The sequence below is a fragment of the Morus notabilis genome, unplaced genomic scaffold (assembly GCF_000414095.1).
Source record: "Morus notabilis unplaced genomic scaffold, ASM41409v2 Scaffold702, whole genome shotgun sequence".
Classification (NCBI taxonomy): domain Eukaryota; kingdom Viridiplantae; phylum Streptophyta; class Magnoliopsida; order Rosales; family Moraceae; genus Morus; species Morus notabilis.
In genome coordinates this window covers 319006-346505 of record NW_010365327.1, presented here as the reverse complement: position 1 = coordinate 346505, position 27500 = coordinate 319006, and the positions used below count along the sequence as shown (strand labels likewise).

The 27500-nt window shown below is 38.0% G+C and overlaps 2 protein-coding genes across 3 annotated transcripts in view; one reads left to right on the top strand and one right to left on the bottom strand.

Moving 5' to 3' along the window:
- The window catches only part of LOC21395913 (pentatricopeptide repeat-containing protein At3g59040), a 24828-nt gene extending 7453 nt beyond the window's left edge, over positions 1-17375 (top strand). The window contains exons 4-7 of one of the 2 annotated variants that reach the window (XM_010107868.2): positions 14432-14671; positions 15250-15374; positions 16087-16185; positions 16528-17375. In XM_010107868.2, the coding sequence (XP_010106170.2) occupies positions 14432-14671; positions 15250-15374; positions 16087-16185; positions 16528-17143 (1080 nt within the window). In that variant the 3' untranslated portion in view covers positions 17144-17375. Of the gene's footprint in view, positions 1-14422; positions 14672-15249; positions 15375-16086; positions 16186-16527 lie in introns of both variants that reach the window. The other variant, XM_024172070.1, reaches the window with a different exon arrangement.
- Positions 17376-17778: 403 nt separating this feature from the next.
- LOC21395912 (protein DETOXIFICATION 41) lies at positions 17779-22124 on the bottom strand. The gene is given in 9 exon segments (XM_024172057.1): positions 17779-17850; positions 17949-18035; positions 18118-18236; positions 19124-19362; positions 19517-19573; positions 19641-19727; positions 20018-20292; positions 20294-20563; positions 22017-22124. Coding segments are annotated over 9 exon segments (1314 nt in total).
- Positions 22125-27500: the final 5376 nt, after the last annotated feature.

Genomic DNA, 27500 nt, shown 5'->3' with positions numbered 1-27500 from the left:
ATCTTAAAATACGATATACTCCTTCAAAGATGTTCTTTACAAGGAGAGCTCACAACACTTACTGCAAAGGTTATGTTAGGTTAGGTGTGGGATAAATAAATCAGCTTTCCCACTAACTTCTGGTACCGAGCTGTGTCAACCGGTGCTCCATCTTTGCAATCACCTAATTTTTGGTTCGGATCTATGGGAGTATCCGCAGGCCTGCATCTGCTCATCCTAGTCTCTTTGAGAAGATCTAGCACATATTTTCTTTGTGAGACATCAATCCCTTTCTTGATCTTGCAACCTCAATTCCTAGAAAGTATTTCAGGGTTCCCAAGTCTTTGATCTCAAATTCTAAGGCTAATCTTCTCTTTAACTGCTCCATCTCTGCGACATCATTACCAGTGAGAATAATATCATCTACATCCACTATTAAGCCCGCCACTTTACCATCCTTGGAGTGTTTCATAAACATTGTGTGATCACTCTGAGCTTGGACATATCCTTGATTTTTCACCGAATGAGTAAAATTTTCAAACCAGGCCCTCGGAGATTGCTTAAGCCCATATAAGGACTTTTTTAGTTTGCAAACTTTGGAGTCAAACTTCTCTTCAAACCCAGGTGGAGAGGTCATGTACACTCCTTCCTCCAAGTCTCCATTCAGGAATGCATTCTTTACATCTAACTGCTGAAGAGGCCAATCAAGGTTTGCTACAATTGAGAGAAGTACTCTCACTATATTTGTAGAAAGTAGTCGACCCTTGTATTTAGTTAGGAAGTTATTTATTTTCTTAGAATAGATTTCAGTTTCTATATTTTTAGTTTCTGTTTTCCTTAATTAGAGTTTGTAGTTTCCAGTTTTCCTATTTCGGTGGAATTCCTGATTTTCAGGGATTCTATTTCCCTTTCTCGGTGGACTAGTTTGTCAACCACCCTAGCCTATATATTAGGTTGTATATCGTTATTTTGAAATGAGAAAATCGGAATTATTCCATTGATTTCTTCATGGTATCAGAGCCCTAGGTTTCTGAACTCTAATACGTTCCAAACATCTCCTTCCCTTGCCGTACTCTCACCATGACAAAATACAGCATGGCATCACAATCCTCTTCCTCAGAAATCACTTCTAGATCTGAGCCTAATTCTTCAGCCCCTATCATCCCCGATTCCTCCTCTCATCTTGTCACAAATCATAAACTTCATGGCCATAATTTTCTTCAATGGTCACAGTCCATTTTTATGTACATCTACGGCAGAGGGAAGGATGGACATCTCACAGGCGAAATCTCTGCTTCAGAAACAGCAGATCCGAAATACAGGGCCTGAAAAACTGATGATCACTTGGTTATGTCATGGCTAATAAATTCCATGACCACGGAGGTTGGAGAAAACTTTCTGCTCTTCAGGACAGCCAGGGAGATATGGGAGGCTGCACATGAAACGTATTCCAGCACTGAGAATTCCTCAGAGTTGTTTGAGATTGAGACCAGATTATATGATCTACGACAGGGAGAATCGAGTGTTACTCAATATTTCAACACTCTCACACGCTGTTGGCTGCAATTGGACATGTACGAGATTTATTCTTGGAAATACCCTGATGACTCTGCCTTGCATAGGAAGATTGTTGAACAAAAAAGGGCCATCAGATTTCTTCTTGGCCTCAATAAAGACCTAGACGAAGTCAGGGGAGAATCATGGGGATTAAACCGCTTCCAACTATTCGGGAGGCTTTTGCAGAAGTTCGTAGAGAGGAGAGCAGAAAGAAACTGATGATGACAGACAACCACACTACACCCGCTTCCGAAGGGTCAGCCTTGTACACTCACAATTCCTCTCAGAATAATAAGCCCAGAAAAGGACGACCATGGTGCGACCATTGTAAGAAACTTGGTCATGTGAAGGAGACATGCTGGAAAATACATGGAAAACCTGTAGATTGGAAGCCATCTAGTGAACGATTTGACAGGAAAAACCGTGCAAATGCTGCTGCTACAACAGGAAATAATGCAGACGTCAGTCCATTCACCAAGGAGCAACTTGGGGCACTGCAGAAGATGCTTGGTCACGTTTCCAGTTCCGGACAAGCACCACAAGCATCACAATCCCCTGCCGAGCAACCTACCAGCCTTCTAGCACACCAAGGTATCCTATCCTATGCTCATATTGTCCAAAATAGGACACCAAAACCGTGGATAGTTGACTTGGGAGCCTCAGATCATATGACTAGAGACATTAACTGCTTCAGAAATTACAATCCATGTACTAGTCACTCTGCAATCCGAATAGCTGATGGTTCATTTTCACCAGTAGCAGGAACCGGACTAGTCCAATTAACAAAGGATCTTCACCTTTACCCTGTCCTTTATGTCCCTAAATTAGACTGCAATCTACTCTCAATCAGCAAACTTACTCGTAACTTAAAATGTGTGACTAAATTCTATTCCAATTTTTGTGATTTTCAGGCAGTGGATTCGGGGAAGGTGATTGGCAGTGCTGAGATGCGTGGTGGCCTATATTTGCTCAAAGAAAATAATCTCCTTGGTAGACAAGTTCACCCGTCAAGTTGTGTTTCTGAGTCGAGTTCAAATTCTGTCAATCTTGTTTCCAATTCTGTTTCAATTGAGAGTCAAGTCATGTTATGGCATTGTCGCCTTGTCATCCAAATTTTGGATACATTGAAAAGTTGTTTCCACATATTTGGGGACCCTCATGAGTAAAAAATATAAATAGGGCTCGATGGTTTGTGTCATTCATAGATGATCATACGAGAACAACTTGGACATTCCTTATGAAAGAAAAATCCGAAACAGCCACCATCTTTCAATCCTTTCATTCCATGATCTCTACTCAATTTCAAAGCAACATTCAAGTTCTTAAAACAGATAATGCCAAGGAGTATTTCAATTCCATTCTTGGTCCTTATCTTTCCAAGCATGGTATTATTCATATAAGCTCTTGTGTTGATACTCCTCAACAAAATGGGGTTGCTAAGGGGAATAATAGACATTTACTTGAGGTGGCCCGTGCCATTATGTTCTCTAATCATGTGCCTAAACACTTTTGGGGGGAAGCCATACTCACAGCCACATATCTCATCAATAGGATGCCTAGTCGAGTCCTAAAATTCCAAACTCCTTGTCATGTTCTCATGGAAACCTATCCACATATCCGCTCCTTTTCTTCCGACTTACCATTGAAGGTTTTTGGTTGTTGTTCCTTTGTTCACATCCACCAACAACACCGGACCAAACTTGATCCCAGATCTCTCAAATGTATCTTCCTCGGTTACTCCTCTAATAAAAAAGGATACAAGTGTTACTCACCAATCACTAGGAAAGTATACAACTCCATGGATGTCACCTTTTTTGAGAATCAATCTTACTTTCCCAAATCTGAAATTCAGGGGGAGAACTCGAGGGAATATCAGATTTGGGATCTTCTCCAAGACACTCGGGCCATTTTTCCGTCAATAATTCCAAACACTTCCACTCAATCGACTCTACTTGAAGAACCAAACTCTGCCACTGAAATAGCCCCAATTGTCCCTACTCCACCTCAACTTGACACTAACGATCATGAACTTCGTGTCTATACCAGGAGGAGAAGACCAACCGAGTATATAGAGGACACCACGCAGACCTGTGACTATCAAGAACCAGAACCAAGTCCTCCTGCATCCGATAATCACAATGGTATGAATTTCGTAACTCATGACTCTATTGTGCCAGTGGTTGATGACTCTGATCAGCCAATTGCCCACAGGAAAGGTGTTCGAGGGTGCATTGGTCATCCAATCGAAAGATATGTAGCTTATGGGAAGTTGCTACCACCTTATAGGGCTTTTGTGTCCAATCTTGATAGTGTGGAGATTCCTAATTCTATCCAAGAGGCTCTAAAGGTTCCAGCATGGAAACAAGCAGTTGAGGAAGAAATTCGGGCTCTAGAAAGGAATGACACATGGATCCTTACAGAATTACCTCATGGAAAAAATCCTGTAGGCTGCAAATGGATATTCACGGTTAAGTACAAAGTAGATGGAAGTGTTGAAAGATTCAAAGCCAGACTTGTAGCAAAGGGCTTCACGCAGTTATATGGGATAGACTATCAAGAAACTTTTGCACCCGTTGCGAAACTCAATACTGTTCGAGTTCTACTCTCTCTTGTAGTGAATCAAGATTGGCCTCTATACCAACTTGATGTTAAAAATGCCTTCTTGAATGGGGAACTTGAAGAAGTCTCCATGACTATACCTCCCGGCTTGGAAAATAATTCAAACAGCAGGTTTGTTTGTAAGTTGAAGAAATCCTTATATGGCTTGAAACAATCTCCTCGTGCTTGATTTGACAGGTTTGCCAGAACTGTGATTACAAATGGATACCATCAGTGTCAAGCTGATCATACACTGTTTGTTAAATCCAATTTTGGAGGCAAGATAGCTATTCTCATAGTATATGTAGACGATATCGTCTTGACAGGTGATGATTCAGAGGAAATTATTAGACTCAAAAAGATGCTTGCAACAGAATTTGAGATCAAGGATCTTGGGACTCTCAGATACTTTCTGGGAATGGAGGTGGCTCGGTCTAAGGAGGGAATTGTAATATCCCAAAGAAAGTACATCTTAGACTTGTTAAGCGAAACTGGCTTTCTTGGGTGTAAACCTGCTGACACACCCATGGATTCCAACAAAAAGCCAAACAGAAATGAAGAAAGTAATCCAGTTGACAAGGGAAGATATCAGAGACTTGTGGGCAAACTAATCTACCTGTCACACACAAGACCAGATATTGCCTACTCAGTCAGTGTAGTGAGCCAGCACATGAATAATCCGAGTGAGGATCATTTGGAAGCAGTGAACAGAATTTTGAGATATTTGAAGGTGACTCCTGGAAATGGTTTGCTCTTCAAAAAATCTGAAAAATGTGAGGTTGAGATATACACAAATGCTAGCTGGGCAGGAGAATTAACTGACATAAGGTCAACCACTGGTTACTGTTCATACGTCTGGGGAAATCTCGTCACTTGGAGAAGCAAAAAACAAGCTGTTGTCTCTCGGAGTAGTGCAGAATCAGACTATCGTGCTCTTGCACTAGGAATATGTGAAGGAATGTGGCTTCAAAGGCTATTGAGGGAGCTCATGGTTGAGACGAGGGACGCAGTTAAGATGTTTAGTGACAGTCAGGCAGCTATTAGCATCGCTAAAAATCTTGTGCATCATGACAGAACAAAACACATCGAGATTGATCGACACTTCATCTCCGAGAAGGTCAACAACGGGATTGTGCAGCTAAGCTATGTTTCAACAAGACTTCAGATTGCTGACATTCTCACTAAAGCACTACCAAGGGTCAGCTTCGATGAATTGAACTCCAAGCTTGGTTTGTATAATATATACAACCCAGCTTGAGGGGGAGTGTAGAAAGTAGTCGACCCTTGTATTTAGTTAGGAAGTTATTTATTTTCTTAGAATAGATTTCAGTTTCTATATTTTTAGTTTCTGTTTTCCTTAATTAGAGTTTGTAGTTTCCAGTTTTCCTATTTTGGTGGAATTCTTGATTTTCAGGGATTTTATTTCCCTTTCTCGGTGGATTGGTTTGTCAGCCACCCTAGCCTATATATTAGGTTGTATATCGTTATTTTGAAATAAGAAAATCGGAATTATTCCATTGATTTCTTCAGTATTTAACTTGGCTACTGGGGCAAAGGTCTCAAGATTGTCAATGCCCATAGGTTTGTATAAAACCTTTGGCCACCAAGCGAGCCTTGTATCGTTCAAGAGTTCCATCCGAGTTATATTTGACTATAAAGACCCACTTGCAGCCCACAGTCCTTTTTCCTCGTGGCAGATCTGTCACTTCCCATGTTTGATCTTCTCTAGGGCCCTCATCTCCTCATAAACAGCCTTCCTCCACTTGGGAACCTGTAAAGCTTCCTGTACACTTTTTGGAATTTCCACAGAAGAACGTTGTTAAGTAAAGGCTAAGAAATTAGGAGACAACTTTTCATAGGAAATATAGTTAGACATGGGGTGCCTAGTGCAGGAACGAATGCCCTTCTGGCCAGTAATAGGGACATCAAGATCATTACAAGACTCAGGATTAGATTGAACTTTTGGGACGAACTCAGTTTGATTGTTTCCTAGAATTTTGGATTGTTTAGGTTCCTCCCTTGGTTCGGATTCATGGTTGTGTAAAGAGATAGGACCTTTTTCATTTGAAGATTTTCTCCTTGAATAGGTCAGTATGTTGGTACCTGTTTTGGTCCCATTCTTTTCACTAGTGAGATTTAATTTGGGTGATGGCACTAGGGATGTCCAGTCCGAAATATTTTCAGCCCTTGTTTCATGTACAGCTTGGTCTTGGTCAGGAAATTCTGGTACAAATTCGGATTCTAAAGTTTGATTTTCCTCATCCGGATTTGTACCAGATTTTGTAACAATAGTTTCTAAATTCAAGTTTGAATCCGGGTTTATTTGAAAAACATCAATAGCATCATCATCCTCATCTTCCCTTTTTCTCCCCCCCCGAAGATGGTATTCAAAGAAAGATTTATTTTCAAAAAAGGTTGCATCCATGGTGATAAACATTTTTTTGGAAATAGGATCATAGCATTTATATCCTTTTTGAGTCGGGGCATATCCCACAAAGACACATTTTCTAGCCCTAGGATCAAGTTTCCCTCGATTATGCTCATGATTATGTGTAAAAACAATACATCCAAAGATTTTCAAAGGGAGTGTAGAGGTAAGTTTGGATGTAGGGTAATTAGTTTCGAAAATATTTAATGGTGTTTGAAAACGTAGAACCCTAGAAGGCATCCGATTTATTAAATAAGTGGCTGTCAAAATGGCTTCCCCCCCAAAGATACTTAGGGACATTATTTTTAAATAGTAATGCCCTTGCAACTTTTAAATGATGTTAGTTTTTTCGTTTAGCCACACCATTTTGTTGAGGAGTATCATTTCAAGAACTCTGATGAACAATACCTTTTTTCAAGAAAAAAGATCCTAAAATTTTATTGAAATTTTCTTTACCATTATTCGTTCGTAAAATTTGAATCTTTGTTTGAAATTGAGTTAAAACCATGGAATAAAAATTTTTAAACACATTTTCAACTTCAGACTTATCTCTCAACAAATATACCCAGCTTACTCTAGTGTGATCATCTATGAACGTGACAAACCACCTTTTTCCCGAGGGCGTTAAAATCCTAGAAGGTTCCCAGACATCACTATGGACGAGCACAAAAGGTTATGAAGGTTGATAGGGTTGTAAGGGAAAAGTAGAACGATGATGCTTAGCTAATTCACATACTTCACATTGAAACAAATATGGATTTTTATTTCTAAACAAAACTGGAAATAATCTTTTTAAATAATAAAAATTCCGATGGCCTAGTCTATAGTGCCATAACATTATTTCTTCATCACTAGTAATGGAGACAGTTCCATAACATGTACTTTGTACTGGCCTTTTTGAACTTGGTCCATCTTCAAAGAAATAAAGTCCTCCAATTTCTCTAGCACAACCAATCATCCTCCCCGTGGTTAGTTCTTGAAACTCACAATAAGATTGAAAGGAGTTAACTTGGCACTTAAGGTCACTAGTTATTTTACTGATGGACAATAAGTTGCATGAGAGATTAGGAACATGAAGAACATTTTTGAGGGTAAGAGAAGGAGAGATAACAATTGACCCTGTTCCAGCTATTACTGACAATGACCCATCTGCAATTTTAATTTTCTTATTTACTGCACAAGGGTTATACGATGAAAATAATTTTGAAGAACTGGCCATATGATCGGTTGCACCCGAGTCAATAATCCATAAATGAGATTTGTTAAATTTTTCACAAGAAAAGGCTACGGTAAGAGAGTTGCCCTTTTGGGCTAAAGAGCAAGAAGAGTTTACTGAGAACTGTGGAGATTGAAATAGCTTGTACAGGTGGTTTAGTTGTTCCTTGGTGAAGGGAGATGCCTCTGAGGTGATTTGCTGCCTTGAGAGTCTTCATCACGGTTTGTAAGACTCTATTTTCTCCTCTGTTTCTCCTCTTTTGACTCTGAGGTGGTTTCCCATGGAGTTTCCAACAAGTCTCTTTGGTATGCCACGGTTTTTTGCAGTGGTCACACTAGGGCTGCTGCTTCTTTTCTCCATCTGAGTCACTTCCTTTTGACACTAAAGCCGAACTCTCAAACTCAGGACTATTTTTAGGTTCAAAAGTCTTCCGCATTACTTTGCACCTGGTTTCCTCTCTTCTTACTTCAGAGAAAACTTCCCTGATGGAAGGCAGTGGTTTCCTTCCTAGGATTCGGCCTCGTACTTCATCTAATTCCTGATTAAAACCTACAAGAAACACATATACTCGATCATTCTCTCTTTTCTTATGGCGAACACTGTCAGTTATACAGTCCCATTCATCTTCATAGCAAAGATCCAATTCCTGTTAAAGTGGTACAATCTCATTATAATAAGATGTAACGTCGCGGTCTCTTTGTTTGGACTTCCAAAGCTTCGTTTTTAATTCAAAAATTTGGGATGAATTTTCCACATCCGAATACATGTCACGGACTGCTTCCCAGACATCTTTGACTGTGGGCAGGAATAGATGTGGCTTTCCAATGGCTGGTTCCATGGAATTGATGAGCCACGCAATCGTCAATGAATTCTCTGACCTCCATGTTTTCAGGTTCAGATCCCTTGCTGCTAGTTGCTTCACTTCGGCGGTTAAATAGCCAAGTTTTCCTCTGTCGTCAATGGCCAGTTTAACGGACTGAGCCCACTCTAAATAATTATTGCCATTCAGCTTATGAACAGTCAATTGGAGGGAAAAGTTTGAAGATAGGTGCTCTACTTTGCTGGTTGATACTGTTGATTCCGATTGGGTCCTTTCGGTGGTAGAGGATGAGTCACCGCCGGAGGAGGAGGTATTCCTTCCCGTCATCGCTATTTTGTAATCCACAGGGAGGTTTAGTGAAACAAGAGAAACAGAGAGAAGAATAATTCTTGCTTTATGATTCTCATTGACCTTGTCAGAATATATACACTTAGTAAGCCATTGGTCACGGCAATTAAGAGAGAAAGTTAAGGAAAGAATCCCTAAATTACGCTAGACAATCCTACAATATCTTCCTAATTTATACTTTCCTATTTTGACTAAATCATACAATAAACAGAAAGAATAAATATTTACACATAATTGACAAAATCTCCAACACTCCCCCTCAAGCTTAGGAATAGATATTTCTCATTCCAAGCTTGCAGAGAAAACTTTCCTGACTAGGCTTCGGTAGACTCTTGGTTAGGATATCTGCTTCTTGTGCATGGGTTGAGATGTAGGACAACTCAATACCTCCTTCTTCAATTTCGTTCTTGATGAAGCTTTGATCAATCCTGACATGTTTCATCCGATCATGTTGAATCGGATTGTTCACAATGCTAATTGCAGATTTGCTATCACTATATACCTTGGTGGGAGAGCAAACTGTGATTTGCAAGTCTTGCATTAATCTTTCCAGCCATATAACCTCACAAATTCCCTGTGCGATTGCCCGAAATTCTGCCTCAGCACTACTCCTTGCCACAACCGTTTGTTTCTTACTTCTCCATGTAACCAAATTACCCCATAGCTTGGTGCAATATCCCGAAGTTGACTTACAATCTTCACTTCCAGCCCAGTCCGCATCAACATACCCTTCGATATTTCTGTTCTCATTTTTCAGAAACATCAATCCTCTTCCTGGAGTACCCTTGAGATATCTCAAGATATGGTTCACAGCCTCTAGGTGTCTCTGAGTAGGTGAGTGCATGTACTGGCTTACTACACTTACAGCGTGAGCAATGTCAGGCCGTGTGAGAGACAAATAGATCAACCTACCAACCAGCCGTTGATATCTTCCTATATCCACAGAAGGCACATCATCTTTAATCTTGCTCTTCCAATTTTTTTCAAGTGGAGTTCCCACCGGTTTGCACCCCAGTTTCCCGGTTTCTTCTAGTAGGTCAAGAGTGTATTTCCTTTGAGAAATGAAGATACCCTCTTTACTTCTAGCAACTTCCATACCGAGAAAGTACTTCAGGGGTCCCAAGTCTTTAACTTCAAACTCTTCCTTCAATTGGTTCTTGAGGTTGTGAATCTCAACAGTATCATCACCTGTGAGTATGATATCATCAACATACACAATAAGAATGGCCCTTTTTTCACCTTCTCCTCTTTTAATGAAGATAGTGTGATCAGCCTTCCCTTGAGTATATCCCAGTCGAGTGAGAGAAGAACTGAACCTGGTAAACCATGCACGTGGAGATTGTTTCAAACCATACAATGACTTCTTCAGTTTGCAAACTTTTCCTTGTTCCTCTTCTGACTCGAATCCAGGTGGGATCTTCATATACACTTCTTCATCAAGATTGCCATTCAAAAAAGCGTTCTTCACATCAAGTTGGTGTAGTTCCCAGTCCAGATTGGCTGCAAGAGACAAAAGAACCCGGATAGAGTTGAGTTTGGCCACAGGAGCAAACGTTTCTTCATAATCAATCCCATATGTTTGTGTGAAGCCTTGAGCTACTAATCGAGCCTTATACCTCTCTACTTCTCCATTTGCTTTATATTTCACTGTGAAGACCCATTTGCTTCCAACTACTTTCTTATCCTTTGGTAAGTCAACTACTTCCCAAGTCTCATTATCGTGCAATGCTCTCATTTCCTCCTGCACGGCTTTCTCCCACTTTGGATCTTTAATGGCTTCATGGATATTTTTGGGAATTCTCTCATTATCGATCTTCGCTATAAAAGCCTTAAACCCAGAAGACAACTTTGTGCAGGTTAGAAAATTGTAGATAGGGTGCTTTGTGCATGTTCTTACCCCTTTCCGTATTGCAATTGGCACGTTCAAGTCACTGCTTTCACCAGGATCCGATTCTTGGTTCAATGATTGGACTTGTTGAGAAGCTTTTGGCCTTCTAGAATAAACCTGAAATGGTCTCTCAGAGATGGGTTGCTGCACCATCTCTTGATCATGACTCGAACTAGGATTAGGGACAGGAATTGGACTCGAGTTTTCTGGTGGTGAACTAGAGGCTGAACTAGAGGCCTCTTGTGACACATCTTGTAATATTGGAAGAGATACAGTGGGATCCCAATGCTCGTTTTCATTGGCATTCTCCCCCTGGAAACGAGTGGTGGGATAGAATGGTTGATCCTCAAAGAAAGTTACATCACACGAGACAAAAAATTTCTTGAGAAAGGGAGAATAACATTTGTAGCCTTTTTGGGTTGGAGAATATCCGACAAAGACACATTTAAAAGCCCTGGGATCAAGCTTACTCCTATTTGGTTGTTTGTTATGGACAAATACAGTGCATCCGAACACTCTTGGGGACAAAGAATTGAAAAGATTCACATTTGGAAAATGATCAAGAAGGACACTTAGAGGAGTTCGGAATTGAAGTGTTTTTGAAGGTAGTCGATTAATCAAATATGTGGAAGTGAGGATTGCCTCCCCCCAGTAGGAATTCGGGACTAAACTAGTAAACATGATCGATCGAGCAACCTCCAACAAGTGACGATTCTTTCTTTCCGCAACCCCATTTTGTTTAGGTGTATCAACACATGAACTCTGATGATATATCCCATTATCCCCCAAATATTGGCCAAACTCATTTGAAAAATACTCCCCCCCATTATCTGTTCGAAGAACTTGGATATTGGATTGGAAAACATTTTGGACAAACTTTTGGAACTGTTTAAACCAGTAAAATGCCTCAGATTTATCTTTCATCAAGTATATCCAACAAACCCTAGTATGATCATCTATGAAAGTGATAAACCACTGGGTTTTAGTTAAATTAACTGTCCTAGACGGACCCCAGATATCACTATGAATCAACTGAAATGGTCTAGAGGGTTTGTATGTATGAGGTGAATATTTTACTCTGGTTTGTTTGGCAAGGACACACTGTTCACAATGAAACAAAACTTTCTCTTTATTGATAAAAAGATTTGGATACAAGACTTTCATATAAGAAAAACTTGGATGTCCTAAGCGTTGATGCCATAACATAATATCAGAATTAGACATAACTGACATGGACATTTTATTTTGTGACTCGGCTCTACTGGAATTCCTGGCTCCTAAGAGGTAGTATAGGCCATCTTTCTTCTCAGCAATGCCAATCATCTTCCCCGAAGAACGGTCCTGAAATTCACAGTGAGAGGAGAAAAAAGTCACAACACAATTAAGATCGTTTGTTAATTTACTAACTGACAAAAGATTATATGTCAATTTGGGCACATGTAAAACCGATTTCAATGTCATATTCGGTAAACAAACCAAGCCCCTTCCAACCGCAGGTGACATTTTTCCATCAGCAACCCAGACATTAATTAGGTTATTGCACCTGTCATATTGCTCAAAAAACTCCATTGACCCGGTCATATGGTCAGAAGCCCCTGTATCCACAATCCAACAGTCTGCTTGCAGAGATTTTGACAGGAATGCTTGACTCATTATACCTGTTTGTGCCATAGCTGCAGTGGGAGGTTTTGAAGTCTGATTTGCGGATCCTGTTGAAACCTGAGTTTGGTTGAGAAGCTGCCGTAGCATCTCCACTTGCTCTGTTGAGAGATTAAAACCAGCAGCCCTGTCCGATTCTGTCTCCTCCCTGCGGGTTGATTTCGACTCCACTATGTGGGCTGAACTTGATTGCCCACGTTGCTTCCTTGGTTTCCAATCTGGTGGCTTGCCATGTAAATCCCAGCAAGTTTCACGAGTGTGATAGGGCTTGTTACAATAATCACACCAGACCTTGTCCTTTGATTGAGAGCCACGGCTGCCATCTTGTTTGTATTGAAACCCACGACTGCCATCTTGTTTGTTTGCCACAAGTGCAGACCCTCGTGTTTCCAAGGAAGGCATGTCACGACTAGAGGGATTCATCATCACTCGTTTCCTGCTTTCTTCTCTCCTGACTTCAGCAAACGATTCTCGGAGAGTTGGAAATGGTTTCATCCCAAGTAGCCGTCCACGTACTTCATCTAAATCTGGATTCAAGCCCTGCAAAAAATCAAAGGTACGCTCTTTCTCAAGCATTTTTTTGTATTTTTCTGCGTCAGTAGCACACAGCCATCCAATCTCATAAAAGAGATCCATTTCTTGCCATAATTCTAAGAGAGAATTATAATACTCAGTGACAGTAAGACTCCCCTGTATGGTGTTGCGGATTTTTGACCTAATCTCGAAACATTGAGACGTGTTTTCAAGATCGGAATAGATTTCTTGGACTGCCTCCCAAATCTCCTTCGCTGTCTTGTAAAACAGATAAGTTCTTCCAATCTTTGGCTCCATAGAATTAATAAGCCATGCCATGACGATCGAATTTTCTGCCTCCCAAGTGCGGTAGTTTGGTGCTGTGTCCGGTGGTGCTGTGATTGCTCCTGTCAAGTATCCAACCTTCCCTCTTCCTCTGACAACAAGAATGACGGACTGAAACCATTCTCGGAAATTCAGCCCATTAAGCTTGTGCTGTGTGATTTGCAGCGAGTGGCTGTCCAGCGAGTGTGTAGATGAGGCTCCGGATATAGATCTTAGAGATGCTTGATCAATTGCTGTTGAAGACTCCTCTGAGGGCGTATTCGGCTGTTCTTCAGACATTTTTTTTTTTTTTTCTGTTTTCTTGACTAGTCACCAGTTTCGGTGGCTCTGATACCATGAAACAAGAGAAACAGAGAGAAGAATAATTCTTGCTTTATGATTCTCATTGACCTTGTCAGAATATATACACTTAGTAAGCCATTGGTCACGGCAATTAAGAGAGAAAGTTAAGGAAAGAATCCCTAAATTACGCTAGACAATCCTACAATATCTTCCTAATTTATACTTTCCTATTTTGACTAAATCATACAATAAACAGAAAGAATAAATATTTACACATAATTGACAAAATCTCCAACATTTAGGTTTTGAGCCGTGGCTCTGATACCATAACAGTTTTGAGAAGAATAATCAAGGTTGCATATTTTATTAAAGAGTACACGTGAATATATATAGGAAGTAAGGAAAGCTACTGATAAGCCATAAGCTAGGAAACTAATTATCCCTTCTAAAGGATAAGATAAACTAATAAGATAAGCTATAAGATTTGAATATTAATTCAAATCTCTTATTAAAAGATAACACTCCTAATAATTATCCGTAATAAATAGAAGATAAAATCTATCATAATCGACAATTTGCTATTTAAATGTAATTTACTAATAATCAGTGCTCTTTGTGTGCGAAAAATCTATCACCATGCCAGCTTAGAAAATGCAGTTTTTACTTCAATCCGGTGCATAGTTTTTACTAACATTCGGTAATCCTACGAATATGTTTTACCTAATTGTACATGCTTTCATTGGATTGTCTTTTTTTGCAACTTTGTGAGTGTAACTGGAGGTTCTTCAGGTATGTAAGTTCAGGGAAGCCGAAGAAATTTTTGAGACCCTTTTGAATGACAAGAAGCCACCTTTGAAGCCAGATCAAAAGATGTTCCACATGATGATTTATATGCATAAGAAGGCTGGAAGTTATGAGAAGGCTCGTAGATTATTTGCACTAATGGCTGAGAGAGGAGTTCCTCAATCAACAGTTACATATAATAGCCTAATGTCGTTCGAAACCAATTACAAGGAGGTCTCCAAGATATATGACCAGGTAAATACATGCAGAATATTTGATTTTATTTTCAACTAGCTTAATTGGAATATGTCATGTAGTCGCTAATCATTAAGGGGTGTTTGGGAGGTATACTCAAATTTATGATTCTTGATTTTGACGTTTGAAATTCAAATTTTTATGAGAGCTTTACACTGTAGCAGAATCATGGGTTTGAGTTTGAGTATATGCAACAAACACCCCCTGATACTTTTGATCCTAAACTACTACTTTGCAGGTCTAGTTGCCTGATCAGTTTTTGTTGTTTTATTGGATCTATTGTTTAAATAGAAGCTTTCTGCAGTTAAGGTGCCTTTTGCTATTCGTAGCATTCTGCTTTAGTTCTTTTGCTTGTTATGCTGGGTTTGGGTTTACCAAGATCAATGAGAAGTCTTCTAGTTAATAAGTTTCTTATGCTAAAAACAGGAAGTATAATCGGTATGCCACGTTGCTATAGCCTATATTGGAGGTCTATGTTTTGATTCCTTAACATTGTGTTGTCTTTGACGAAGTTGATCTTTTACATCAACTATTTAATAACTTTCTGACAATATTTAATGACAAATTTCTCATTACAGATGCAAAGAGCGGGTCTCAAGCCTGATGTGGTGAGCTATGCCTTGCTCATTAATGCATATGGTAAAGCTAGAAGGGAGGAAGAAGCGCTTGCTGTTTTCGAGGAGATGCTCGATGCTGATGTTAGGTGTGTAACATTAAATTTTCTTATGATACAGTGCCCAACATTTTGAAATTTTCTTCGAGTCCTATTTTGCATATCAGCATTCTTTTCTTTGATGTTTTTGATAAGAGCACGGATGGAAATTAAGAAAACACAAGAATAGAGAAAGAAACAGAGTAGAAATGATAGTGTTAGATACTGGAATCTTCCAAGCACCGATACGGGTTGTTGAACTTTCGAGAGGTCCAGCTTCTCTCCCTGAGACCAACACTATCACAATAACGGCCTAATTTCACACTACCACACTCCCCTCTTTTATTACACAAAGACAGAAAAAGACACTTGTACCCTTGGCCCTCAACCTCAAGTACTAACAGCAAAAGAAACACTACAATAACGACTAGAATATTCGGATAGTAAACATCCCAGCCCCAAGTATCTCTCCTCAGGGGCTTAACCCACGTGCCAAGCACGCCTAGCATACGTAAAGCGTATTGGAGGCTTATTAGTTTTCAATAAGCTTGGATCACTTCCAAAAGTAGGGGGGTGGGGGAAAGTTTACTTTGGACTTCAGCAAGCTGAGCGCGTAGTGGATTTGGAACCAACCAAACTTAAAATGCGACCTATTAGTTAAATAAAGCTAATTCTAATGTACTTTGATAAAACTCTTCATATCTATGTCTCTAATCATTGATTAAAAAAAATTATAGTTCTTCTGACTTTGTTTTTTCTTCAGGCCAACCCACAAAGCTTACAACATTTTGTTGGATGCATTTGCAATATCCGGAATGGTGGAGCAAGCTCAGACGGTTTTTAAGAGTATGAGAAGAGACAGGTAAAATTCTGCATAAGTTCTGCATCAGAAGACGGATTAAATTTCTGGTCGATGTACGCAGATTCCTCTTTCTGGATAAAGTACAATCTTTGGTTGTTGTGCTTATTAATGTAGCCAGTGTAATGTTGACCTACCATTTGGTGGTTTCTTTTGAGGACATACTTCAATATCCATACTACTTTTCTTTGGTATGCTTAGACTGTTTCTTTGTCCACCTTCTGTAGCATTAGAATTAAATCTAGATAATATTTCCATCAATAGGTGCCTTTGTATATTTTCTTTTTGTCATTTACTTTGATTTCTTAACTCCCCTTTCTCTCTTTAACTCTTTGTTTATGACAGATATACTCCAGACCTTTGTTCTTATACAACTATGTTATCCGCTTATGTGAATGCATCCGATATGGAGGGTGCTGAAAAGTTCTTCACCAGGCTAAAACAAGACGGACTTAAACCCAATGAGATTACATATGCGACCTTGCTCAAAGGGTATGCCAGGACAAACAATCTAGAGAAGATGATGGAGAAATACGAGGAAATGAAGGTAAATGGCATCAAGTTAAACCAGAAGATATTGACGATAATTATGGATGCATATGGCAAGAACGTGGATTTTGGTAGCGCCATTGTTTGGTACAACGAAATGGAATCTTGTGGGCTTATTCCCGATCAGAAGGCGAAGAACATCCTTTTGTCTTTGGCAAAAACAGCAGAGGAACAGAGGGAAGCTAACCAACTTGTGGGATTCGAGGATCAATATAGCAATGAAGGGGTTTCCAAGTTTGTTGATGAACATGAGGACAGGGATGATGATGGCTGCCATGATGACGATGATGATGATGAATATGATGCTCTGTCACGCGCGAATTTTCACAATGAGAAAGAAAATGAGTTGACGCATTTAGTTGGTGATCATCAAGAAAGCCTTGAAGCTCTTCATGTGCTAAAATTATGTTGATTTATCAATTACTTTAGCATTTTAGGGTATAGGTATTCACAGTCCACACAAACTGGTCAACGGAGATTGGTGAACACTTGAGAGTTGTATATCGGAATGAAATAGTTCAATTGTATCACAGTGGCATTTAAGCATGTCAGTTTTGCTCTGATCGTTACATTAAACATGGTTTGATGATAGTGATACTATCATCTGTATCATTTGCTTATTTTATTATTATTATTATTATTTTGGGGGTAAGATTGCTTATTTTTCATTTATATATCTAATGTGTTTATAGTATGTCTGGTTAGTAATATGTTGTCACTTTCAAGATTTACCAAAAGAAGCTTTTATTGAGTTCTCTTGAACTTTTTCTCAACTTTTTTCATTGTTGGTCCATTTTTCCCATTCAAATTCAAGCATCACTTTGCAATCTTTACTACCACCTGCTATGATCTCTTTCATTATGGCCCTCCATAGCAGCATCAATAATGTCAAAACTACATTCATGGTGAACAGTAAAAAATATATTTTTTCTTCAAGCATTGGAAATATTTTACCAACTCATTTATACTGGTTGAAGGAGAACCAGAGGATTACAAAACCAAAATGCTAGAGAAGTTGAAGATGAAGTGACGAACACCAATAAGTTTTCAGGCGCTGTTAATCAGTTCCGGGTTTTCATCATTTGTGGACGTCCTTAACCGATGAGCGGCTTTTGCAACCTACAAAAACAAAGCATCCATTTGATCAAAAACCTTCCTCAAATTGCAAATACTTAACTTGGAATAAGGTTGATTCCTTAAGTCAGTACTTTCTTTACCTCAGCATTCCAATTTGTTTTGGCAGTGAGAATGATTAGAGTCAGTGTTTGTAAAAGAACTCCAATAATCATTCCCCACCAAATACCCTACAAAAAGACAACCATTGTGTCATCTTAAAGCTCTAGTCAACCGTAGAAATAGTAGAGAGAGAATGAGGTTCCAACTTACTGCTACTCCAAGACTACTTTTGAACCCAAGAACACACCCAATTGGAAGACCAATAATATAGTATGCAGCGAGGTTAACATATGCCACTACAGCTTGCCATCCACTTCCAATGGCCACACCTATAAATAAAATAAAATCAAAATCAAAATACAAAATTTACTCCAAATATTAAAAATAATCTTAAAAAAAAAAAAAAAAAACAATGAGAAACTGATTTTAGATTATGATTTGAAAATATTCATTTGTCTTACTTTGAATCCTTGATATTCACTTTTAAAGGTCTACTTAACTTAATGTTGCTGAAATACGTAATTTTGATCATTTTGTTAATAAACTATAGCACAAAGATGATAGTGAGGTAAGATGGTTAAAATGGTTATAAAAAAAAAAAAAACAAATCTTAAAGAAAATTATTCTAAAACGAAAAAGACTATCTAGACTAGGTTGTGTCACCTAGTTTTTCTATTTGACACACCCCACATTTGGAAAAATTGTGCCACCTAGTTTTTCTATTTGACACACCCCACATTTGGAAAAAAAATTAAAAATATCAGGGTAAAAAATGAAATTTATGTCACTTTATTAAAAAAAATTCTTATTTAATTAATGAAGAGAAGACAAAAAAAAAAAAAAAAAAAAAAAAAAAAAAAAAAAAAAAAAACCACAATGGCACCCGATTATTTAAAATGACATAAATAATAAACTTTCTCAAAATCATAGCTATTTTTTTCCATATTTATTATTATATATTAAAAAGATAGGCTCATTTTATTTCTATTTTATCTCTCTTAAAATTTAACCTTCAAGTGCATGCCATTCTCATACTAGATTACATCTAAAAATAAACAATTTATTCCCTAAAAAAAGAAATAATTATTAACATTAGTTCAAAATCTATAGTTCAGAAAGCTAGACCTGGAAGTAAATATTCTAATTTAAAAAAAAAAAAAAAAAAAAAAAAAAAAAAACGCAATGGTTTTATATATTGCCGATAGGTTTATTGCACCTGAAAGTATAGGTTGGACGCCATTCAAGAAAACAGAGATGGCAAGCAATGGGGTCAACTCAGAAACTGCCTCAATAACCTCAGAGTCGCTTGTGAAAAGCATGCTTAATCCAACTTTAAATATCAAAACAATTGCACTAAAGACAATACTAATAAGGATGCTTGTTCCATTCACTACAAATACAGAGAACTTTGCCACTCTTGGATGCCCTGCACCCAACTCATTACTTACTCGGACACTGCAATCAGCCAAAACCCAAGTTTTTTTTATTACTATAATATATACTACTGTAGAAGATTATAGTTATACTAATCAATTGACTTTTATACCAACCATATGACATTATGTGATTAATACAAATAAAAATTAGAAAGAACCCAATTGTCACTTACCTGGCTGCTGTGCTTAGGCCTAACATAAATTGCATGTCCCAGTTCAAGTAATTCATGCTGAAGTTAAAGTCAGAATAGAAACTTGTTACTAAGAATTTTCTATGTGGCCTTAACATAGACATACCAAATGGAAATGGAGTCCAACGAGATTGTGGGGTTGGTAATGAGTCCTGATATAAGAACCAGTCTCTGGTTGTACCATATCTCCAAACTGCATTAAACACATCATAAAACCTCATTTATTGGTTCTTTTGCTCAAAAAAAAAAAAAACCGCGAAGAGATGATTTAGTATAGATTCAGATCTTTTGTCTAATTTTGAGTGTTATTATTGGTGTCTAAATAATTACATGATATCACGTCATTTAATGGGCTCGGAAAGAAAATCATTGAAAAAGCATTTTGAATATTTTAAATACTGTGGCATAATATAACTGATTAAACACCATGTGAAATATTAAAATTGGATAGAAGAACTGAGTCGTTTAGTATTTTATACATACCACAACATGACAGCAGAAGCAAGAGTCAACTTGAAATAAGGCCAGATTCCCCCAAAGGCTTTCCAGGAGAAGCCAGTCCAAGTCTCCTTACAATTTGGGCTAAAAAGAATGTAAAGCCCATTCATAATGACAAGAAGCCACCAAGAGAAGCCAAGTGTAAGAGCTGCACCAAGAAGAGCATATTCCAAGACATAAACAACCAGCCACGTGAGAAGCACGTGGACAAGAAAAACCCCAACAGACATCATTGCCAAAGGGTTTACTATGTTCTGGGCCTTGAAGGAACCTCTGCATTGGGCAGCTTATGGCAAATGCATAGAGTTGGAGGATCAAACCACGAGCAAAGATTTGGCCCTGATCTGCAATGCTTTCTGATTGGCCCATTAAGATCAGAATTGGGCCTGAGAACCAATAGACGAATGTTAAGAGAATTGCAGCTGCCAAGTGCAAGATTATTGCTCTTTGGCAAATGATTCCCATTGCTGAGTATTGCTTGGCTCCGTACGCTTGCCCACACACAGTTTGCACTGCGCTAGCCATGCCCAACTGATCCAAAACCAAGAGTCAAGTTTCACACTTCTTAAGACCAAAATGTTTCAGGAGCTCTTTACGCACAAGATGTGATGAGAAAAACCGAGTCTCAATCTAATTACATTCACATATAGGCAGTTGCGGAGCCAGACCCTTTTTTAGTGGGGCATTATTAAAAAAATTAGTTTTTTTTCTTTAAGTTAAATGGAGTCACCGTTATACGTTTTAATTATTGGATCTCTTTACTTAGCTGATTCGAATTTTTAATTAGAGTTAATATATAACTTTATGTTAATTTTTTATTATAACAAAAAAGTTAAATTTAACTGTTTTTAAAAAATATTTTACTATAATAAAATTTAAATTTTAAATTTAAATCGGTGAAATAAACAATACTAAAATATAACTTCAAGCCAAAAAAAAAAAAGTTGAGTATAACTTGAATTTTTGAAAAAAAAAAAAGAATTACAAAAATCAAAATTCTAAGATACCTCTACTCATCACCATGTACCTCTTCCGTTGACTATAAAGCCAAGTAGATGCCGTAATCTAATAAAGTTAGTGCTAGTCAATTTTGAATTTAGTGAAACATAAAAAATAAAAAATAAAAAAAGTTTTTCAGTTTTAATTTCTCTGGTGCACTTTCTCTTTTTGAACTACCGTAGAAAATGTAAAAATTGATTTTGACTCCACTCTTATTGGCTTTCAACTGCGGTTATAAAATTTGAACGTGCACCGCCTCATACTGAAACATATACTGCCAGAGGATATAGTTACAATTCTACAAAGCAACTGATTTTGACTTTTGTGGGACCCATTGTTTATTTTAAAAGCTGATCAATTACGTGGGGCCCACTATAAATAAATGTTAAGGCCTCAGTTGAGGTTACTGTAATAAAAAAAATTTTAAATGTGACATTTTTTAAGAATTTTTTATTATAAAAATTTAAAATTAAAAATTTGAATAACGAGCCTTAATTATCATATTTCTTTCTATCTCATTTTTTTCTTCCTAAAATTTATCTCTGAACTCCTTAATCCTTTCTATTTCTTTTTTCTTTTTCTCTCCTTATCAATTCGTCTATTTTCTTCTCCGGTGCTAAACAAATTCCTGGTCAGCTTAGGGATAAGAAAAAAAAATGGAGGGAGAAGTTTCTTTTTTTTTTTTTAGAATTTCAACTAAGAGTTTTAGGGCATGTTCGTTTACTTCAGCTTACTCGAGAAAGCCCACTCGAGTGCTAAAAGTAAGCCCAGTTCACGTTCGGTTGTGCAAAACTCGAATTGGAACTCAAAAATTAATTCGAGTTATCAACCGGTTTTTGAGTTCAACCGACCCTTGCCACTTGAGTTACTTCTCTGCACTTCTACAGTGCAAATTCCTGACTGTTGCTGAAACTTGCTTTCAGCTCTTCTTTCTACACTGCAAATCACGTGGTTCTCCTGTTAGCGAGATTCAAAATCGTTTGACCATAGTTGTTGGGTTTGCTCCTTCAACGTTCATTTGATTTCTGAAGCCCTCAATCCATTGCGCCATTTTCCCCCAATCTCCAGATTTCAAAATCGTCGCCCACACCATCGACCCCCTTCCTCTACCATTGTCATCGTTTGTTACCCCTTCAAAATGGAGAAATTTGTTGGGACTTCGTCGGTGCGGCGATCTCGGTGGGTAAACCTCCTACGTCGATGTAGAGGCAACAGTGCACGCCGGAAAACTCTCCAGCCGAGACGTCAAACCTACTCCCCATACCTCTCTCGTCATCGGTACCTCAGACTTGCTAACCCTTCCTCGCATTTGGGGAATCTCCAAGGGAACCAAATATCCTCCTCCGTAGGCTCGAATTCGGTAAGTTTTTTCCAAAACCTTATGTTCAGTTGATGGAAAATATTTATGGTGATTTCTGTTTCTAGATCCAATTCTGAGCACTAGTATTGGTGAATTCACATGTTCTTCTTCTGGGAAAAAAAAATTGGCATTTGTAGTGAATTTTTTTGGTGATTTCTGCCTGTAGACTTCATCGGATCACTTGTATTTTGGAACCCCTTTTTGTTAGTTTCTGGAAAAAAACCAGAAACTGTTTCCAGATGGTATCTTGGTGAAAGCCTATGTTCGTATTATGGAAAAAAAACCTTGGCATTTCTGGTGATTTTTTCATGAGCTTTCAGCCTCTATACTTCATCAGGGCACTAGTATGTTGGAACCCCTTTCTTTTAGTTTCTGGAAAAAAAACCATAAACTGTTTCTAGTGATTTTTCTTCTAGATTGCATTCTGAGAACAGTTTCTAGATGCCATTTTTGCCTATGTTCGTATTGTGGGAAAAAACATTTGTTGTTCTGGTGATTTTTTTGGTACTTTCAGCCTCTATACTTCATCGACCACTAGTATGTTGGAACCCCTTTTTGTTAGTTTCTGGAAAAAAATCAGAAACTGTTTCTAGTGCTTTCTCTTCTAGATTGCATTCTGAGAACAGTTTCTAGATGGCATTTTTGCCTAGGTTCGTATTGTGGAAAAAAATAGTTGCTGTTCTGGTGATTTTTTTGGTGCTTTCAGCCTCTATACTTCATCGGGGCACTAGTATGTTGGAACCCCTTTTTGTTCAGTTTCTGGAAAAAAAAACCAGAAACTGTTTCCGGTGATTTCAGCCTCTAGACTTCAACAAACGCTGTGAAGTTTATGTGCATACCTGCTAGGTTAGCTATATTACAAACCTTGTTCGTCTGTTAAGAATGTTTTCTATACAATGCATCGTTCTATACTTACATTTTATTTGGCCTCGCTTTTGAATATTGTTCTCATATGTACATTTGTAAACCCTGCTGTGCAGTTTCTAGAAAAAAAACCAGAAACTGTTTCTGGTTTTTTCAGTTTCTAGATTGCAATTCACCTGGCTATGAGGATGTCATTGTATTTAATGGCCTAGTCCCTTATGTCGAGTGATATTCTATGGCTGGTTAATGGTTAGTTGCCGGTTTATCCCATTACTCTTCGTTGGTATGGTTGCTTTCATTCACTTTGAATGCCTTGCTTGAGCAATATGCCGACGTTAGCTAAACCTTTGGCAGCCTATTAGTTGCCAGTTTATGCATAAACTCATGGCATAATGTTCGTTTAGTTCGGGTTTAGAGTGTATGGGAAACCTACCACTAAGATTAATTGAACATAAACCTTGGTAGCCTAATTGTCCTAGCCTTGGATAATGCTCCATAATAGGACGATGATTGGCCTTTACACAAATCTGAGCCTCCTTCCAACATCCGAGCTCATTAAATGAATTTTGTATGCTATGTACATATGTTTTGCTGCCATTATGGTATTGTCAATACATAGATGGCGAGAATGAGAGATAGAGATGTAAATTGGAGCCCAGAAGTTGAGGAACAACTGCTTAGACGTCTAGGTGAGTTCAATTTATTGAACTCTGTCGGTGCCACCCCTCACCGAGACAAATACACACAATCGGCGGCGGAGCTAAGTGAGCTTTTTATCGTCCCCCTAACTTGGGACAAAGTCAAACAAAAAGCCAGTAGATTGAAGAAAACGTTTGATGCTGAGTTTCTACTTCGTACTGCCACCGGACTTGGATGGCATCCGATTCAAAAGAAACCCACTTGCACTGACGAGTATTGGCAACAATTTATCAGTGTAAGTTTCTAATAGTATATGTCATTTACAAGATGGCGTCCATTTGTTAGACATTCATGTCATTTTTCATTTTAGAATATAATGGAAGCTTTGTTTTGTATTAATATTTGTTGCTCCATTTACAGATCCATCCCGATGTTGAAAGGGCGAGGAGGAAGCCCTTGTTGGATTACGATTTATATTATTACGCGTTCGCCAATACTCGGGCAAATAGGGCCTTTGAGTATGGTCAGGATGATGCTCCACCACAACATAGGTCTGGCAGCCCCATTGAGCGAGGAACAACCAGTTTCAATGACGGTGACGATGTTCCTCCTACAGATAGGAGAAATGACACGCATAAAGAAAGCCGCGGACAACATACACACTCACCATCGCGAGTGGTACGTAGACAGTCAAGTCGTAGCTCTCGTAGAGCGTCACCTAGCTATATGGAGCGTGCCGTGGATCACCTCGTTAATTCGATAGAAACAAGCAGTCGGTCTCGAGGTATAAATGTTGGTAGCCCGAATCGAATTCGGGTGCGGAAGCGCGGTGGTGCGGGCGGAAGAGGCGGATCGTGTATAACAAAAATTTTTATAAAACTTTTGAGATACTCTACAGATTATATTAATTTATGCACGAATAAATTAATCTCATTAACTTATATATATCAAGAACTCAATCAGGAAAAATACCTGGAAGCCGACTCGGATGATAACTTGAGTTCTTTGACCACGAACAGTCCTTGCTCCAATCTTTGTGTTTAGAAAACCAATGTCTTCCACGTCAATTCCTAGAATCCACGAAGACGTGTGTGTGGGCACACATGAGACAAAACGGGTTACAATAAACACTCGAATTTCCACAAACACCATCGCATGCACGATGTGGAATTTTTGGAGAAAATTTTTTTCCTTCCTTTCTCTCTTGAGAATTTCGGCCAGCCTTAACCAATTAGGGCTGAAAAATTGTTTCATTCTTTCTATAGAGAAATTTCGGCCACCTCTAAAATTAGGGTAAAAAACCATTCCGAAAATTGTCTCAAAAATAGTATTTAGAGAGTAGAAGTCAAACTTCTAGAAAGAATCCAATCTCTATCTCCAATTTGAATTTCGAACCAAAATTCTCCTTTATCCCTTATCCCTTGTGGCCGGCCATGCTAGGGATTCCTATCCCTGTGTATGGCGCCAATACTGGATAGGGAAGGAAGAGAAAATCATCCTTTATCCTGTAGTCTAATTTTATTTCAAATTCATATTTGAATTTAAGTCAAACTTAAATTAATTTGAATTTCTAAATTGAACAACTTATCTAATAAGTTTAAATGGATAGATCTAGATGTATTCAAATTCAAATTTAAATAATCACATTATTTAAATAATAATTAATTCTCAATTAATTATTTTTCGAGTATTTAATTTTAGAATTCCGTAATTCTAAAATTCCCATTTTGCCCTCTGTGTTTGGCAGAATTACTAGGACGACGCGGGGACTAATGGACATATAATCCCGAGCTCTAATAAAATTAATAATCAATTAAACACTTTAATCAATTAATTAATTCTATTAATTCTAATAGTTACTCCACTATAAACTTAGAATTGCACTCTCGAAATTATAGACATAAATTACTTCTAAACTGTGAAGTGTCCATTTGATATAGTCATTGCATATAGATCAATCCTCCATAAATAATTCATAATTAGAGCAAGGTAAAATCCGTTAACCTCTCTAATTACTTCTTTATCCTTGAGTACCATTGATTCTCTAATGGACAGTGATTCATAAAACACATTCATGAATCGGAGCTCCTACCGGTCCAAGTACTGAATCAACCCTCAAGAGAATTATTTATCTACTTCTTTCTTAAGAAGGAATGGATTCCATCTCGTGTAATAACATTCCCGGCTACCTACTTCATCATGTCTCCAAAATACAAGGAATAGGATTCAGGATCTCAGAATCCGTACCGAGTAAATCAAAAGACACAAATCCATAAATAGGAGTCTGTTAAGAACTCAGGATTAAGATCATCCTATATATGACCATCGGTAGACTCAATTAGAATTTCTATACTTAACAGAATTATTAGAAATTCATATTGGGTCTGTGTCCTTGTTCCACATAATCTCATTATGCAAAATACACTCATTCAATATCTCGCCATATCAACAGTGCGGATAACACCGTTCCATTCTAAATGGGAATGACATGTATTAATAATATTTTAATTAAGTTAAATTCATTATGAACATTGCTTTTTGATTATTATCCTTAAACACTATCCTCTCGTATATAACACTTATATACAATGTTTAAGGTTACATAAATAATCATGGAATTTTCATTGATATTCATAAAATATTCACAAATATATACACATAAAATTGATGAATAAACTCTTTTATTAAATAAATAATAAATATCCTATTACATCTTATGCTTCTAGGACACCATTCCCAACAATCTCCCACTTGTCCTAAAGCAAGTAGAATATGTCTGCAATCCTGAAACTTTCTAGGTGTCTATGACTGATCTATGCCCGGAACAACTTCCAGATCTGTTAAGAATTTTCTAGAGTCAGGTTGCTTTCTTTTGCTGCTTCACAAGCTGCTACACATTAACTCTTAATGATAGAATTAGCAATCACACTTTGCCAACAACCTTTCTTGTCTTGACTCCTTCACCTAGTGTGAACACATACTTGGATGTTGACTCTCAAAATCCACGTATGACTCATAGTCAAAGTCTATATATCCAGTGAAAGACAACTCTTTCACTGACTAAACTATCTTATAGTTTCTTTATTTTCCTCATACACTTAAGGATACACTACACGGCAGCTTAATGATCGAATCTTGAGTTCAATTGATAACGACTGACTATTCCCACTGAACATCTTATATTCGGGCTTATAAAGAATAAGAACATCTTCTTTTCTTTCATTTGAAACATCTTGGTTTTGATCAAATCCATAAGACTTAATAGCCTTATCAAATCGGACGTTCCATGATCTAAAAGCTTGCTTCAATCCATAAATGGATCTCTACAGCTTGCAGACTTTCTGCTCTAGGCCTTTCTCTATGTAACCCTCTGGCTGATCGATATAGATGGTTTCCTCAAGATAGCCATTCAGAAAAGCTTTCTTGACATCCATCTGCCATATTTCATATTCAAAATATGTTGTTATGGCTAAGAGTATCCGGATGAACTTAAGCATGGCTACCGGTGAGAGAGTTTCCTCATAGTCAACTCCCTCTCTTTGGGTGTAACCCTAAACCACTAGCCTTACTTTATAAGTCTCTACTTTTCCATCCGCTCAACTTCTT